The sequence below is a fragment of the Harpia harpyja genome, chromosome 11 (genome assembly GCF_026419915.1).
Source record: "Harpia harpyja isolate bHarHar1 chromosome 11, bHarHar1 primary haplotype, whole genome shotgun sequence".
NCBI lineage: Eukaryota > Metazoa > Chordata > Aves > Accipitriformes > Accipitridae > Harpia > Harpia harpyja.
This window is the reverse complement of record NC_068950.1, coordinates 2,594,844-2,611,111: the sequence shown is the minus strand read 5'-3', so window position 1 is coordinate 2,611,111 and position 16,268 is coordinate 2,594,844. Positions and strand designations below refer to the sequence as shown.

General features: G+C 44.0%; 2 protein-coding genes across 7 annotated transcripts in view; one reads left to right on the top strand and one right to left on the bottom strand.

The window, feature by feature from the left end:
* Positions 1-1,092: 1,092 nt before the first annotated feature.
* On the top strand, positions 1,093-5,283 carry F2RL3 (F2R like thrombin or trypsin receptor 3). The gene is made up of 2 exons (XM_052802535.1): positions 1,093-2,805; positions 3,465-5,283. The coding sequence occupies exons 1-2, from the start codon at positions 2,715-2,717 to the stop codon at positions 4,538-4,540; spliced, it is 1,167 nt and encodes a 388-aa protein (XP_052658495.1). The 5' UTR covers positions 1,093-2,714; the 3' UTR covers positions 4,541-5,283.
* Positions 5,284-5,590: 307 nt separating this feature from the next.
* The window catches only part of CPAMD8 (C3 and PZP like alpha-2-macroglobulin domain containing 8), a 68,345-nt gene continuing 57,667 nt past the window's right edge, over positions 5,591-16,268 (bottom strand). For 5 of the 6 annotated variants that reach the window (XM_052802527.1, XM_052802523.1, XM_052802524.1 and 2 more), the window contains 4 exons: positions 15,795-16,007; positions 15,254-15,328; positions 9,933-10,101; positions 5,591-9,615 (listed from right to left, as the gene is read on the bottom strand). In XM_052802527.1, coding sequence (XP_052658487.1) covers position 9,615; positions 9,933-10,101; positions 15,254-15,328; positions 15,795-16,007 — 458 coding nt within the window. In that variant the 3' untranslated portion in view covers positions 5,591-9,614. The remainder of the gene's footprint in view (positions 9,616-9,932; positions 10,102-15,253; positions 15,329-15,794; positions 16,008-16,268) is intronic. The other variant, XM_052802525.1, reaches the window with a different exon arrangement.

Sequence of the window (16,268 nt, the reverse complement as noted above, 5' to 3'; positions counted from 1 at the left end):
GGGAGCCGGTGTGATGGCAAAGTCGGGAAGAGTACCCAAGGTACGAAGTCATTTTGTACGTGCCAGAGCCTGCAAAGACAAATCTGGGGTGGGGAGAACGTAGTTCAAAGGACCATCATTTCTGTTTCAATAGTCAGTGGAAGTTTTCTGTGCCTTGTGGTTCTGAGAAGGCTCAGATGCTTGCACACCCAGTGGCTGGGAAAGGCAGGGCCAGCATTGCATTCATGGAAAATGTGAGGTTGTGCTGACACTGGTGGAAATGCTTCATGCAGCTGGCGCTAAGGCAGAGCTGCTGCCTCCATGGTCAGCTGCCTCTGGTGTCTGCATCACAAATGCGAGCCCAGCCTGGGGCAGGTACTAGCTGCACTAAGATTTCTGTCTTCACACCTGCTGGCTGCAGCTGGAGAACTCTCTGGAGCTGTTGGAACAGAGCAGAAATAGCAAGCCCCATTATTTGCCTACCACAATTTGCTCTTCCAAGCCTTAAAGCTGTATGGGACAGGCCAGGTGGTGTTTGTACCCTCCCTCTGAGCTTTAAAATCCCTAGCCTGTTTTCCAGCATTACATCTTTTGGGTTCAGAGCCATGGAATAAAAGAGCGCCTTCTCCCAGGAGATGATCTATTGCACAATGAATTACTTTAAAACCAAATTGTTACCCCACAGGGCAGGGATCACACGACTTAAAGAGATGTTAACAAGCCGTGACAAACCTCTGGCATTCGAATTTTCAAGCAAGCTGTTCTGCATCTAAAGCAGTCACTAAAGATCACACAGCATCTGAAAAATGAAGGATACAGCAATGAGTAACCTCTCTCTGCTCCACTCCAGAGACCTGGCCATAGGAAGCAGGGCTGCGATTTGCACACTATCTGAACCTGATTATGTTTAATTTTTTGCATACAGAGCATGGAAAGGATCCTGGCTGAGGCATGGAAAATATGTGGCCACATGAGTCATTCTGTAATGGTTCATAAATCCTGAGAGAATCACAAAAGCAAAACATCTAACATTGCATCTTCCCTGTCCCTGCCAGTGGAACTCCACCTCTCGACACGCTCGGCACAAGGATGTGGGAATATGGTGAAAGCAAAGGAAATAGGATCATTTTCTCCTTGGAATAGAAGAATCTCATCAAACAGCAGCCAGGCTCAGATTTGCAACCTTCACAGAAGAGGCCATTCATAAGCTGAGGAGAAAGAAATGAACTACTCTTCAGGTTGCCAAACCAAATTTACAGTTCCTACTGCCCAGACTCCAGCTTCTGTCTTTACTCCCTTGCAGAGCCAGGCAGGGGACTGGAGAGCAAAAGCCTAAAAACCAGCAACCTCTCAAGCTCTGCCTCACTGGCCTACCCGCTTGATGACCACTGGGAAGTGTTCGAGCTGGGGCTCTTACACAGGTGTTGGGAGAGGATTTGGGACTTTCCCAGCAATGCTGTGCAAGGCAGAGCACAGAAGGAACTTACGCTCTCGAGGAGTTAGAGAAGGGGGGACCAAGCAGCAAAGGATCTTAAAGCTTCAGGGAACGTCTGCCAGTCCCTCTTACATCATTACGCGAGTCGTCTTCCCCATACAACCAGCAGGTACGTGGCAGCGCCATGCCACTGCTCCAGGCTATTAGCTAACCCAGAGCGCTCAACCCTCTTGGGGGTTTACTGGGTGGAGACTGCACATCTCTGGAAAAACACAGCTCTTCTTGGGCAAGAGTGACTGAAATCCACCATTATCTACCCAACAGCAGAGACTTCCCGTGCACCCTTGTCAGGCCCCTTTCCTGCTGGATGGAGCTGCTCTCCCTGTTCCTGGTAGTTTATCAGCGGAAGCACAGTGTCTCCCTAAAGCCGTGAGACCCTGCCACTTATCGTTTGTATGTTATGGCATCCCGAGGCTGGTGCTAGTGCCGATTCTTTCAAAAGCAAATAGCTCCGACCCACAGGACTTTTGATCAACCTCTACAGTGAGACCAAGAAGGAAGGTGCAGGAGCTTTATCCCCTCTTTAGCCAGGTAGCAGGAGCAGAAATTAAAAAAACAGGAGAACTCTGAAAGGCCCAGCCTGATCTGGGGGCTACAGGGCAGACACTAAAAACCTTGAATTGCCACAACATGAGGCTGCAAGAGCCCTGTGTAATCCCTGGGAGCTGGGGAGGTTTGTCTGGATCTGCAGCTCTCCTGCACTTCATTTGTTTCTGTGAGGGGATGATACCTTTGCAATTTGCACTACCAGAAAGCATCTTGAATCAGGGTGTGGGGAAAGACCTTGAATCTCACGCAGAGCCACTTGGGTCTCTCTTGGGTGGAAGGATGCTTGATGTAGGAGGTCAGAAGTTCAGTTTACACTCTAAACCAAATTCAGACTGCATCAAATCTGACCACATTTGTTATTTCCATGAATATTCTGGAGCAGGAAGGAGATCCAAATGAGTCACTCAAGCCATCGTCTAGCTCTGACAATGAAGTACGGCCCCAATATACTGCGGATCTGGACACATATGCCCCTCCCAGTCCTGTGTCCGATACTGGTGCTGTCTCTGCTTGGGCAACACACACTTGTGCATGTCGTGACAGCCCCCCGTACACCTCATCCTTTATGGGAAAAGCCTGGTGCTTCCGTGAGTTAAGGACTAACAGAAGGAAATGCGTAAGCAGGGTCACTAGTACTGCCTTTCCCACACAGCTCTGAGCACAGTAGTGCACTATTGGATCCTGCACCAGAATGGAGACCCTCAGGAGTGGACGGCTGTCACACAGGCTTATGCTGTGCTGTGCCTTTTGGGGACTCTGCCTGGCCTCTCCAGACTACGACGGTGAGTGTGTATCTTTGGGGGAAAAATTGCTGCTGCTTAAATTACTAGATACCCAGTACCTTTATAAGACCCTGAAAACTCTTTTTTTAAAGCTATCGCATAGGAGCACACTCTAATTGAGATTCATGCATGCTGTAGTTGAAGCAGGAGATGAGAGAAGGGGATACAGAAGAGAAAGAAACTGGGGTGGAAGAAACTAGAAAGAGAAAGAAAAATTAGAGAAGTAAAACAGAGAGCACTTGAAACCAAAATCTTTAGCTAAAAGTTAGACTCCCACAGCCATCACTTTAATCTGGAGTGGCCCCAGGTCTTAGGATTCTTTTGAAAGCTGGGCAGAGGAATCACTCTCTGGTTCCCCAGGCCTGCTGATAGTTGTACAATATAGCAATCATTTGTGAGCTGTGGGAAACCACACGACAGAAGAATTGTGTAAATTTTCAGTAAGATTGCTGATGGTTATTCCTGCACACCTAATTCTGTTAGCCAACTTTTTCTGCCCATCACGCAATAGCATTTTACACAATACGCCCACTTTTAAGGACCCCAACGTAAAATGCAAAACCGTAGCCTTTAGGGTAAACATTATGTATGCAGCCTGCTCTGCAAAGTACAAGGGTAACCGCACAAGCAGCAAGTAACAGACTGCATTTATCTGACAGATTACTCTCAGAACAGCACCAACGAGCAGGCGACGACACCAGAGATCACACCGTGTCCCCGAGCCATCCCTGGGGAAAAGGCGACCATAAACAACGTCACGTACCTGTTGATACACGAGACCACACACTCTCAGCTGGGCAGCGTGGTCACAGTGCGGCTCATCCCCTGCCTCTACACCCTCGTCTTCCTGGTGGGGCTGCCTTCAAACGGGCTGGCCCTGTGGGTCCTGGCCACCAGGGCTGAGAAGTTGACCTCCACTGTCTTTCTGATGAACTTGGCTGCAGCAGACCTGCTGCTCATATTGGTGCTGCCCTTCAAGATTTTCTACTATTTCCTGGGCAATAACTGGCCCTTTGGGGAAGGCCTGTGCCGGCTCACCACAGCTTTCTTCTATGGGAACATGTACTGCTCAGTACTGCTGCTTACATGCATCAGTGTTGACCGGTACCTGGCTGTGGTGCATCCTTTCTTTTCACGTTCTTTCCGCACTCCTGCCTTTGCTGCCTGCACCTGCACTGCCATCTGGCTCTGTGCTGCCGTCCTCACCCTGCCCCTGACTCTGCAGCAGCAGTCGTATCCCCTGTATGGAGTAGACGTCACTCTCTGCCACGATGTTCTCCCCAGGCACGAGGATGATGGCTATTACTTCTACTACTTCATCTGCCTGATCACCTGTGCTTTCCTCGCTCCTCTCGTGGTGATGCTGTTCAGCTACTGCTCAGTATTGCGAGCCCTCCTGGAGAGTGGGAAGCGGTACTCCTACTCTATGAAGCTCACAGCTCTCGTGCTGTTCACACTTGTGGCCTTCTACACACCCAGCAACGTTCTGCTCCTTGTTCATTACTCCAGCTATAACTCCAAGCTGTATGGCAACCTGTATATCAGCTACATGGTGAGCCTGGCCATCAGCACTTTTAACAGCTGCGCTGATCCCTTTGTCTACTACTACGTTTCTGAAGACTTCAGGGATAAGGTGAGAAGAAGATTCTTCAGTCGCAGAAAACAAAACACCACATCCCTAAAAACCTCCAAGGAAACACTCCCTCAAAAGAGTTCCAAAGATTCACTGGTGTAAGCCTCCATCCCAGCTCCCTGCTCCCAAGGCACTCACAACATACATTGGGGATAAGATGAAGACAACACTGGGATCCCACAAGTTTAATTCAGAGCAGTGAGCAGTATTTACCAGGAGACAAGTCCTTCCTCCCATCTGAGTAGCTAAAACTGAATAAACCTGGGCCACAGGATTCTGAGAGGCGTGGAGCCCAGACAAGATACGGAGTGCTGAACACGTATAGGTCTGTTACTGGGACACTGCATGCAGCTTCTCATCTGGTCACATATTGCCAGGGATGCTCTTGCTAATATACCTAGGTCTGGTTTTCCTAATACATCTTGCAAGCTGATGATATCTGTGTTCTATTTCTTTTTCTGCTACTGACTTCATTGCTGTCCTTGAACGCATACTCCACCTAAAACTGAAAAAGAACAGGCACTTGCAAAACCAAATTTCTAGACATTTAAGAAGTACTAGGAAGTACCTCTGTGAAAGGTACTCTCCTGAACTAAAATATTCTGTCAAGAGAATGTAGAGCACTTTTCTAGCAAATACATTCTTGGCTTGATTAGTAAGCAACATCATAGTAATGTCACCCCATTGATGGTAACAAGTGTAAAAATCCCATTTACTAATCCTTATTTTTGCAAATAACCCTTAGCATCCCTAATTTCTTTAGGGCAAAGATTGTATTAATGGATTTTTTAAAAAAATTATGTCTCTTGAAGGGAAATATTAAAGAAGGAATTGAGAAAACCCTCGCTCTAAAACTCCGCACTTCTTTTGTATAATGTCTCACATAATCAAGAGCTGTCTCTTATGAAACAGGTGACCAAGCTTGTTGCTTATTGGAAGCTGTTGCAAATTCGACAGAATGCAGCCAGCTCATCTCTCAGACACAACTAGGCCATATCCCAGTAAGCAGCAAGGTAGAAAATGAGCGATAAACCTTCTCAGAGTTCCTGAATTCTTTAGTGTTACTGGTACAGACATGACTTCTGTCCTCACCATAACCTATTACCAAACAAACTTACAGCCTACAATGTGAATAAGTAGAGGCAGACAAGATAGTCTTAAAATCAGTTTTTAATAAAATATTTATCAGAATCTAAAACAAACCCTTTTCTGGACTCAGACTTGCTAAGATTTGTGTGAACAAAACAAAAATGGTCATAGAACTGTTTGCATGTACATGTATGTGCAGGGGTGAAATGCAGGTGAAAAACTAGAGCCTATCTCCTGTGGCTGCAGTACTGCACGTGCAGAGGATGTGCCAGCTACTGAACACAGGAGACCTGGTGTAGGCAGGGCTATTGCCACTCAGTCAGAAATAGCAAGTACTAAAAAAAAAAACAACAAAAAAAAACAAACAAAAAAAACCCACAAACCCCAACCCCAAAACCCAAACTGAGCTGAGATTTTCTAAATAGATGATCTATTCACAATAATGAAAACCAGGTTATTGTGCATTAAATGTCAATAGTCGACATCAGCAAAGCAAGTACTGTTGTTTCAATGACATTCTTCAAGCAAGCTGAACATTCTTCTGGTATTTGTTTTCTATTGAGGCTGATTAAGAAGGAGGGAAAGAGGCAAAACCAAAACACTTGGACAAGAAAGAACAAGGGAACTATTGCTTTAAAATAAATACCACGGTAATGATTACTCTGCATAATGTACAGTTACAAATATATAAATATTAATTTCATTGAAAGGACTGCAAGCAAAAATCACTGATAACTAGCACTGCTGCAGCTATTCAGTAACATAACTTGATGTAAGTAGGAATTTCTGTGTCTTACAAACCCACTAGCACTTTTCTTATTTTGCAGTGAGGGATCATCACAAAAAAGAAAGGAGAAACATCTCTCTGACAGAGGGAGGCAAATGTCTCTAAGCCAAAACAATTCAAAGCCCAAAGCAGCAGCAGGTCTGCTGTCCTTGCTGGCTTTCCACCACCAAGTTGGTCTCTTCCTTGGTGAAAAAAATTAATCCCTTCTCTCCAGACTATGACTGGCTGGTCTTCACAAACTTGGAGCCTGAGTTTCCAGTGCTGAGATGTCCTTGTGTTCTCAGGGATGGGAGCGTGACTGATAAGCTTCAGAGTCAGAACTGGGCCAAAGCCTACAAATAACATTGAGTCTGATAAGGCTATGCTGTGTCCAGTGCTTCTCATGGACCTAGCCCTAAAGAGTTTCTGTATTCCAAGTAGGATGTTGATGAATGGAGGAAAAATAATCTAGGAAATTTTTTTTTCCTAGATAAGAATTAATGATGATTACAAGAAACATGAACAACAAATCTGGGCCAGGGAAAAGCTATGGACAGAGGGACCATCAGCTGGGGTGGAAAAGAAGGCAGAGACCTGCTCCTTTACTCCTGTGATAGGGGAGAAATGGCAACCACAACTGTGTAATTGCAGGTTCCTTTATTCAATTCCTTAAATAAAATTACTTTTTGTTTTAACTACAGAAAGGAGCTGGTTTGGTGTGGCAAGACTGGGGGAGGCAGAGGTTGCCAAAAGCAGATGGACTAGTGATTTCCCTGAAAGTGCCAAAGCTGTGAAGAAACACTAAAGGTGAATTCCCGCTCCAGGATCCAGAAACCCTGGCACGTTACCTCACACGCACTGTCCTGTTCTAACCATCTCTGTTTAAGGATGCTAAGGCTGCTCTGCCTTTGCCTTCTGAGGGTTCAGGTCTCCCTGGCTTTTCTTCTAGTTGTAAAACAGAAGCAAGGCTCCTCTGCCTCAAACAGGTGAGTGCACTGGCACACAGAGACCCCATGGAACAAGGACGTGATTGATGGGCTGGCACCACCAAAAGGAATTATTTAGCTGGCAGCCATGGGGAGAAGTCTGCATCTTGAATTAGTACATTGCATGTACCAGAGCCTGAGGAAAGTGAAGAAAGTCAGGTTTAATACTTGGCTGAAACTCCCTACCTACATCTCCTTGTCCCCACTGGTGATGCTGTCTGACTGCCCAAGGACCTATGAGAGGACCAAGCAATATAAAATTACTTCAAATATCTATCCAGAAGCACACAATGGATGAGATAAGGAAACTAAAGCCAGAAAGGGACAGAGGACAGGAAAATCAAGAATCCAGAACATAGGTCCCATCTTCTGCGGGAAGCTAGTCACACAGACATTATCAGGGTGACTAAATGTCTCATTCTCCCAGACTCAAAGCATTAAACAGCTGAGGCTGGAACCAGCAAACAGCAGGGTTTGTATTGTGCAGCTTTGATATTTAGAAAAGAAAAAACCTCTCTTGTTGCAGCTGACACTAGGTCTGTTATTTACCCAGGGGATAAATATTGACTCAGTCCTGTGTGTGTACACAATAGCCAGTGTCTGCCAGGCCAGTTGCTTACAGGAGATGGAATTTAGTTTAAAGGCATTTATTTACCTGCCAGACAGGAATGCAGCCGCCAGTGCTTCCGCTGTGCTGTGAGGACACAGTGAGGACATGGTCTGTTCATGCACACTGAAGACACGTGGCAAAACCTCTGCTGAGCAGCAGCGGGTACACATGGGCAGAAGCCACGTCAAGATCCTGTGAGGAAAGCTCAGGGCAGCCATGAAGGAAGGCTTGGGAACTTGCCAGCAAAGCAGTTCTGAAATTTCTGGGAACTTCAAGACCCAGACCTTCATCATGTCAACTACATTCTGCAGATATCTGGCCCCAGACAAAAAGGACTGGAAACTACATATGCCCAACTTCTGGGATACCTCCCGTTTTGTCCTCATGTGGACATTTTTCTGGAATAAAATTGCCTTTATTCTGGAATGGAATGTCTATACTGGGATATATTCTTGTCATGGTTCCTGTGTAAACAAGCCCTAAAAATGAATGGAGCTGGGCTTTTTCCTGTTTCCATTCACCAATAAACACCCTCAAAAGGAGTTTCCACCCCACTCTGGGTCCTGGTAACAATAGAAGTGGGAAGATAAAATATTAACACTATTTTGCAACAGGCAATTGCATGTAGCTCCTCCAAAGAGAACAATGCTGCTCCAGGCGGGAAGGGAAACCAAAAAATCTTGGCTCCTGCACTTTTGGAAACACAAAGCTTTTGTTTTTAGTTTTACCACATTGCTTGGGGCAGGTCAGTCGAAGGGAGTTCAGCCTCCATGACACCAGTGATTTGTACTGGCCAGCAGACCCAGGCCCTATGCATAGATTACCCTATCCAGAGCAACCATTGTATGGGGATCCTAGTGGGAGCAGAATAAAAGTGACTGGTGAAGTCAGGCAAGCATTTAAAAGGACTGCACCTTGGGTCAGCTTTATTTTCATGCCGGGGTTACAAGGAGGAAAGGGGCTGAGAAGGCTGCAAGCAGCTCTTATCAGCACATAGTGCAACATGAAGAGGGTTCACCCACCTAATCCTTGTCACTGCTATGGCTGGCAAACTCCCCACCTGAAGCCTGCAGCCACATGGTAGACAGTCAAGCCTTTCAGGCCCGACAGTGGATTACAGTTTTCTCTTGTGAAATGTACCTCCCAACAACTTTCCTGAACATGGAGCCACTAGGGAAGTTTTTCTCTTGTGGGACTTTGTCATGGGTGCAGTAGACTTATGGGCTAGGGAAGATGATTAGCCTCTTGCTATGTCGTAATTAGCAAAACACACTGATTTTTATTATTATAATTTGAGAGAAAACTTCTCAGCCATCTTTCCTCAAACAGCCGTTCAGCTAAGTACAAGGCCTGGCCTTAGCTTCTAAATGTAGCTAGGAAATGGCATTTGCAATATTCTGATAGCAGAGAAAACACTTTGAAGTGGTCTATAGGTTTGAATTCCAGCCCCTATTTTTCTCACCTAGAGGGCACAGCATATTGGTCTCCCATCCTTGGAAGTACTCCAAAGAGGATGCACAAAAGGCAGGAAAATTGACAGAAAAATAACGCTGAGTGTCCCCCTTAGCGCTCCAGATCCCCCCCCATGGGGCAACAAAGCCTACAGTTCTGAGTGCATCAGGAAGTAGTCATCATTCGGTTTCTGTTCTGCAGCAGGTCGTCTGTAGGAACAAACTCATACAGGAGTTGATTCTGAGCCTCTTCTCTTTATTTAAATTATATATTTCTGTTGAAAAGAGAAGATAATGAAGAAAAGTCACTTTCCCATTACATATCTTTGTGAAGCATCACTGGGGCTGGGCAGAGAAAATCTTAGAAGGTCACTTTTTATTCTGCTAGGGTTGGAGACATTCAGGTCACAAAGACTTTTATATGCTGCCCTAGCAAGATCTTGTTCCTGGTGATTCCTTGCTAAAGAGGTTAGCAAGTCAGTTGTAAGAATGCCCCTTTTGAGGAATTTAATACCTTTGACCCAACACATGAGTTAGTACATTATATGTTGACTCTCAAATCAGATCTATGATCCCCCACTCTCCGGCTCACCATTCTACTGTGGTCACTACTTCCTGAATCTTGTCCATTTCTTTTAATGTGCTTGCTGTTGTCAGTTCTGCCACAATCTCAAAAACGTCAGCTTCCGACGCATAGGGGTCTGGGTCATATTCATAGGAGTAGTATGACAGATCTGTCTGTAGTGGAGGGCCTTCCTCTGCTGGAAAGGAAACCATAGAGTCTCAGGTTGTGCTTTAGCCAAAGAAACTGCATTTCAGCATCACATATTGCGTCACAAAGAAGGGGAATGACGTAAGAGGAAAGGAATTTTAATCAGGAAGGCAAATCAGGGGCCAAGTAAGTGCCTTACATGAGTAAAGGCAGCTACACATGTCAATGGACCTGCACGTGTGCGCATGCTTAGATTCACATGTGAGGAGAAAAGCTGCTGTAAATCAGAATTTTCAATTTCCCAGTCTGACACCTGGGCACTGGAAAAAATGAAAGGCGGGGGGGGGGGGGAGGGGGGCATGTAATCTGAAAAAACCTCAAAGTCTCACTTTAAAGTATCTAACTAACTGAGATGCTTAAGTTAGGAACCAGTTGACCTTGAGATCTGTATATAGTAAGATAAAAGTAAAAGATATCTTTGGGAATGCCAGATGTCACAGATGAGTTACTCTGCACCCTGGAAATATATCTCTCTCCTTTGACTAGGTCCAAGCCAAGTACCTCAGTTAAGGAGAGACCAATCCATACGAAGATGTGTAATGTGTGCGCTCATTTAAGCACCGTTTTATAAAAGTAAGTTACAAAGCTAGAGGGCAGACTGTGACGGAGTAGTTTACTTGGTGCATGTCATGAAATAGATCAGTGTAAGCAGCTAGATTTCTTTTCAGCCCAACAAGAAAGAAGATTTTGGCACAATAGACCACGAGCCTACATCAAAGCCATTCACTTCTCCCTCAGCCTGAACTAGCAGTAGCTGACATACATCTATTTCAGCACAGTCACATACCACTGAGAAACTTCCATCATTTAAGACAGGAACAGACACGACAGGCAGAAACAGATATTTATCCTCCTTGCATTCACTCCAGTCTATACTAAGACATTGGCAGGTCACTCACACAGTACATATCCCACTCAAAACAGGCTGTGCCTCTCTATGCTGGGTGATTGCTCGCTGTCCAGAGTGAAAGACTGCAAGATAAAACTTCTAGGAATATCAATAAGTCCCCGTTTTCTAAACTGTTCCTCGAGCCAGCTCAGCTGTCCATCTTTCCCGTTTGCTTTCTGTATACACTGCTCTAATCCAAACCAAAGCAATGACTGAAACGTAGCTGTTGCAGGGAGGAAAAGTCGCCCTTCTCCCTCCCCTGCAAAGTTGGCTTTATTTAAGGGGAACACTCATCAAGGCCTTTGAAAATGTTTGTTCTCTGGAAATAAAATATCTGAAGGCTCTTCCCTGTTGTCTCCCACATCCTTCCAGCAACAGGCTCAGCTCTAGGCAGGCAAATGCTTGCCTGAAAGCAGAGTCAGTCTCTGTGTTCACTTCTTCTTGGCCTTCTCCATGTGAGAACCTGCCAGATCATGAGCTCGTTCTATGAATGGATGATTGCTGTCCACCAGGGACAGAATTAACATCACAGACCTTGCTCTTCCCAGGAATGCGGCATTGGAATCAAAGCAAAGACAAAAGGCCGACATTTCCTGTTACATACAAACCACTCCCCCATCTCCAAATGTTTGTGCCTAAGCCAATGTTTGCACCTAAGCCAATGTTTGCTGAACACCGATGGGGTGAAAGGAAAAATGGCCCATTGCCAGTTCAATCAATCCTAAAAGAACAGCGGTCCTGTGAATAATGCAGCTGCCAGGGAGTGTTGCGAGATGACTCCACCTGGAAGCAGAGTTCACTCCGATGTTCCTGTTAGCAGCTAGTGATGGGTGATGGCATTTCATTTTTAAAAAATAGTAATAAGACTACCAAATAAAAGTATCATAATTCCACCTAGAATTTTCTTCCAGTTACTGGCCCTTCTAACTGCTAGAGCAGAACTGTATAAATAACAGGGGTCCAGCTGTGGGGAGAAGGCTGGGGGGTCAGACAGCACGCAGCTGGGTGGGCTGCCTGCTCAGAGCAGCACAGAGCGCAACACCACAGCAGCACTGATACCACTGAATACTGCCACAACGCACTTGGATATTGCTTTTCTATCAAGTACATGTAGATTTGCAACATTACCGTCGTATCAATATATTGTCTTCCAACATCAGTGGCTATACATTTAGCACTTTTGGCAGAGCAGATTTAGGCAATTTCAGAAGACCGTTAATGATCTATAGAAGCAGTCAAACACCGCTTCATCAGAGAGATGGTATCAGAGCTACTGAGGATCCCTGAGGTTCTGAAATCCACCCATATTTTTGTAGCCTAGTATGACAATGATCTTAGGAAAGCCACTGACAGAGAGGCACTTGAGATACTGATACTCCAGTTAGCAACCAAAATCCTGCTCCAGGAGCTTTCAGTCCAAACAAATACGACAGGAACAGGCTGTGAAAGCATACTAGCAGAGCTTCAATGTTTAGAGGCAGACGTGGGTCCATGCTACTCATCAAAAGCCTGTTCCATCCCTCTGAGTCTCAGTAATACACCTGTGAGAAAGAACAGCTGAGGAAGGGGATTCAGGCATGAGTTGTTTTAGTTGAGTCCTGTCACCCTGCACACCTCCCTCTCAATCATAAGAATATTTCTAAAGATACAAGGAGGATCTACCCATCGGTACAAAAAAAGGCTACAGTTTTAAGATCAAACCTCAGCCATTGTGCCTCACTTGCTGCAACATCTGCTACAGACTTTTGAAAGGCATTTTAAAATGCTTTGACAATAGCTAGGTGCTGCAAGAAGCGCTGCATCCTGATTTTTCAGGACCATCTATATACAATTGCTTACCTTGAATAGCATAACTCAAAAGCTGTTGTTTATTCTAGCAAACTCACTGGTGTATATGGAACTACACTGCAAGTATGCGTTTGCCAGAGTAAGCCTGAACACATTATGAAGTTTCCCACTGTTTGCTGGAAGGAAGCTGGCTCTCATTGTTTCCATTGCTGGGGTAACATAGACAAGAGCTAACAATGAAAGCATCAATCAAACCAAGCTGAGCCTGCACAAGTCATATGGCAAATACAGAAGCATTTCAGACAATATAAACACCACGCGGTTCTCCAAGAAAATGGTATTTCCTGAAGATTAACACACTGAGGCAGTTTCACCAACCTGCCCTAAGCTTGATTTGGCTCCCGGAGTTTTGCATCCTTTTAGGAAATCACAGATTTAGACATGGCTCATCAGAACTTTCACTAGAAATCCAGAGCACCTGAGCCGACTTAAACCAATCACATGCTTCAATGCTAACAAACCAGTGAGTCCAAATGAGACCTGTGTATAAGGAGGGATTCATTCATTTGTTAAACTTTGATTCATGTACCGTGTGGTTGACCTGAGAGGAGCCCAGAGGATTAATGAAAATCACATGCTGGGCTCTTTTCCTGATGCAGGATTTAGTCAGTTTTATTTTTGAATGCTCACTCTGCCATGGCTGCTCAGACAGCTCAGTTCAGAAGAGTATCTGCCTTCCAGGAGACTCTCAACTTGAACACTCACAGATCCTAGAATAAAGACAGCTCTAACTGCTTGTGCTTTGACAAATATATCCTTACGGCATACAGGTTTGTTAATCTAATATCTGTATAAAATCACACACACACACACACACACACACTAAATAAATAAATAAATAAGAGTTTCCACTTTTGCTTTTATTGATAGCCTTCTGAGCCAACAGTGCTTTTGTCTGTTTAGAACAGAAACCAGAGGGTTATTTTTCTTAGATACTTTAATGCAGATTAGTTCAGAAGCACTGTAACACTCCTATGCACAATAGTAGCCAGGAATTTTTGGACTGCGGACTATCATCAAGTTCCACGATATTTTTCTCAGGTAACTATATTTTTACTATCAAATTTTTATTTGAAAATAATGTCATTGCAGTCCCATTTTGTAGACCAGCAGCAAAACACTTTCTATGGCCTTGCATACCAGCAGTGCCCTACAGAGCGATTTGGGAATGCTGCTTTAAAGGGTTCAGATTGCAAACAGAGTTTCCATGCTGAGTACACAGCATTTGCACAGAATAAAAGGCAACAAGCATTCACCTCAGTTATTCCAACAGACAGCAATCTGAGATATATATATATTTTCACACTAAGTCCAGAAAAAAAGGGAGGGAAAACATGAGACACTAAACACTGTAAGATTGAATGACCTATAGAAATAGTCATAATGGAATATTCACTATGCGTTTACAACTTAATGAGAAAACTGTCCATCAACTTCTGTAGAGGAGAGGAAGGGCAAAGAACAGGATAGTGTCTCTTATGTTGGACACATGCTTGTCAGAACTCTGGTGCACAAGAAGGACATGAGAAGGCACAGAGTCTTCTCTTGAAGAATTAACTTGTTTTACTGATTTGTTAGGAGAGTTAGAGGCCAGGGGAAAATTAATGAGTGGAAAGCAGCCAGGAAAAATCTAGTCCAGTTTATTTACTAGAAACAGCATGAAACAAACTATTCTGTTGACCCTCCACTGCTTCTTGGTGAGATTTATTGTGAGCCATGAGCAAGTTCGACATGAGTCTTGGAAAAAAGTGTATGAACATAAGCACCAAATAAAATGAGCAGCCAAATTCCTGGCTACTCCATCTACTGACCTTAACATTTTTGCTCACTAAGGCCCTTTATTTCAAACAGCAGCTCTGAGAGAATCAAGACTGCCAGCTCAATTTTTGCACAGAACTGCTAGAGACAAAGTTAATCCACCTGGATCCTAGTTCTTGCAATGGTTTGGTCTGTTGTCATGTCCTGTTCAGTTGTTTGTTGAAACACATTACATCAGCCTGGTTTTAAATGTGATCTTTCCAGCTTAACATTGAAGAAAAGATCACAGAGTATGTGTTGTTCAAACATACCAAGGCTGAGAAAATAGGATGTTCACTTGCCCACTCCTATGAACAATTACCTAAATCTTGCATGTGCATTGAATAGAACAGGTATCATTCAAGACTTCCTGAAGGGAAAAGGACTAGAAGAGCTAGTCTGTTGTTGAATAGTTATCATCCTAAGTTTCCTTGACCTCTTATTTTTTTCTGATTTCTGAATGTTTTGTCTTTTCTAAAAGATGAAGAAATTCAGCATCTTTACTTAAATGTGCTTAAGAGCCATACATACTTTTATGCAGTGATAGGATAAGCTTTAACTTTGCTAAAGAAAAAGGCCTTGGATAAATGCAAAGGTATGATATTACCTGCTGGTGTTTGTTGAACACTGGGTTGCTCAGCTGTGTGGGATTGTGTCTCCCTTTCTTCTGGCAAATTCTTGGCTGTAAATAAAAAGAAAAACAAATGCATTGGTCATAAAATTTGTTAATGAGTCTCTAGAAAATGTTTGCATTTCCAGGGGTGGAATACTCAGTTCACTGAGCTACTACACTGCACATCTTGAAAGCCCATGCAGAATCTCCAAAGAATGTTACATTTCATGGATGTGATTTTTATCTAGGATTATTCACTTCAGATAAAACACTATCACTAATTTTCTCTGAAGTTCATTCCGACTGGTAAAACATGTATTCATGAGAACAGAAAACCAGTTATTCTGACCTAAGCAGGAAGGCAGCTGCTCTTATAACTTAATCCCCTGTAGTATGAGTAGCAAAATAATAGATAGGAGGTTTTGAGTTCTCGTCTTTCCCCTACCACACATATGTAATTATCATTTGCTTAGATGAGGATTTGTAGTGTTCTGCAACTAGATCATAACAGAAAAGGGAACTGAATGAAACCTACAGGCAGAACATTGAGACATGGGCATCTGTTCTATCCTTGTATTATTCCTGCACGATGCTACTTCCATCTGGCAATGATTTGGGTAAATCTGTCCATCTGATCCACATACAGGCTCCCCATCATAGCCACAGTCTCGCGAACACATACACTGCTCGAAATACTCATCCTCCAAGCAGCCAAAAATGTTATTGCATGGTCCAGAATGAACAAAGCCTGAAAAGTAAACACAAACATCCAAAGCAATATTTTTGCATAGCATAGGGAAGGGGAAGATGGAGTGGCAATTTTCTTCTATTTCTCTGATACAAGTTTTCATGTTGAAGTCCCTAAGACTTCTCACAGGAATTTACAAACTTGGTAGCATAAAAAGCTTTGGGAATAAAGCTGTCTTTCTGAAAGAACCATATTGCAGCAAATTCCAGATATAGGATAAAGCAACTATTTTGTATGACAGAGAACAGAAAGGAACATATA

Bases quoted from the DNA above. Each gene is read 5' to 3' on its own strand.
- F2RL3 (XM_052802535.1), top strand. From the start codon at position 2,715: ATGGAGACCCTCAGGAGTGGACGGCTGTCACACAGGCTTATGCTGTGC. The intron at 2,806-3,464 runs GTGAGTGTGTAT...TTTATCTGACAG, and splicing joins GGCCTCTCCAGACTACGACG to ATTACTCTCAGAACAGCACC.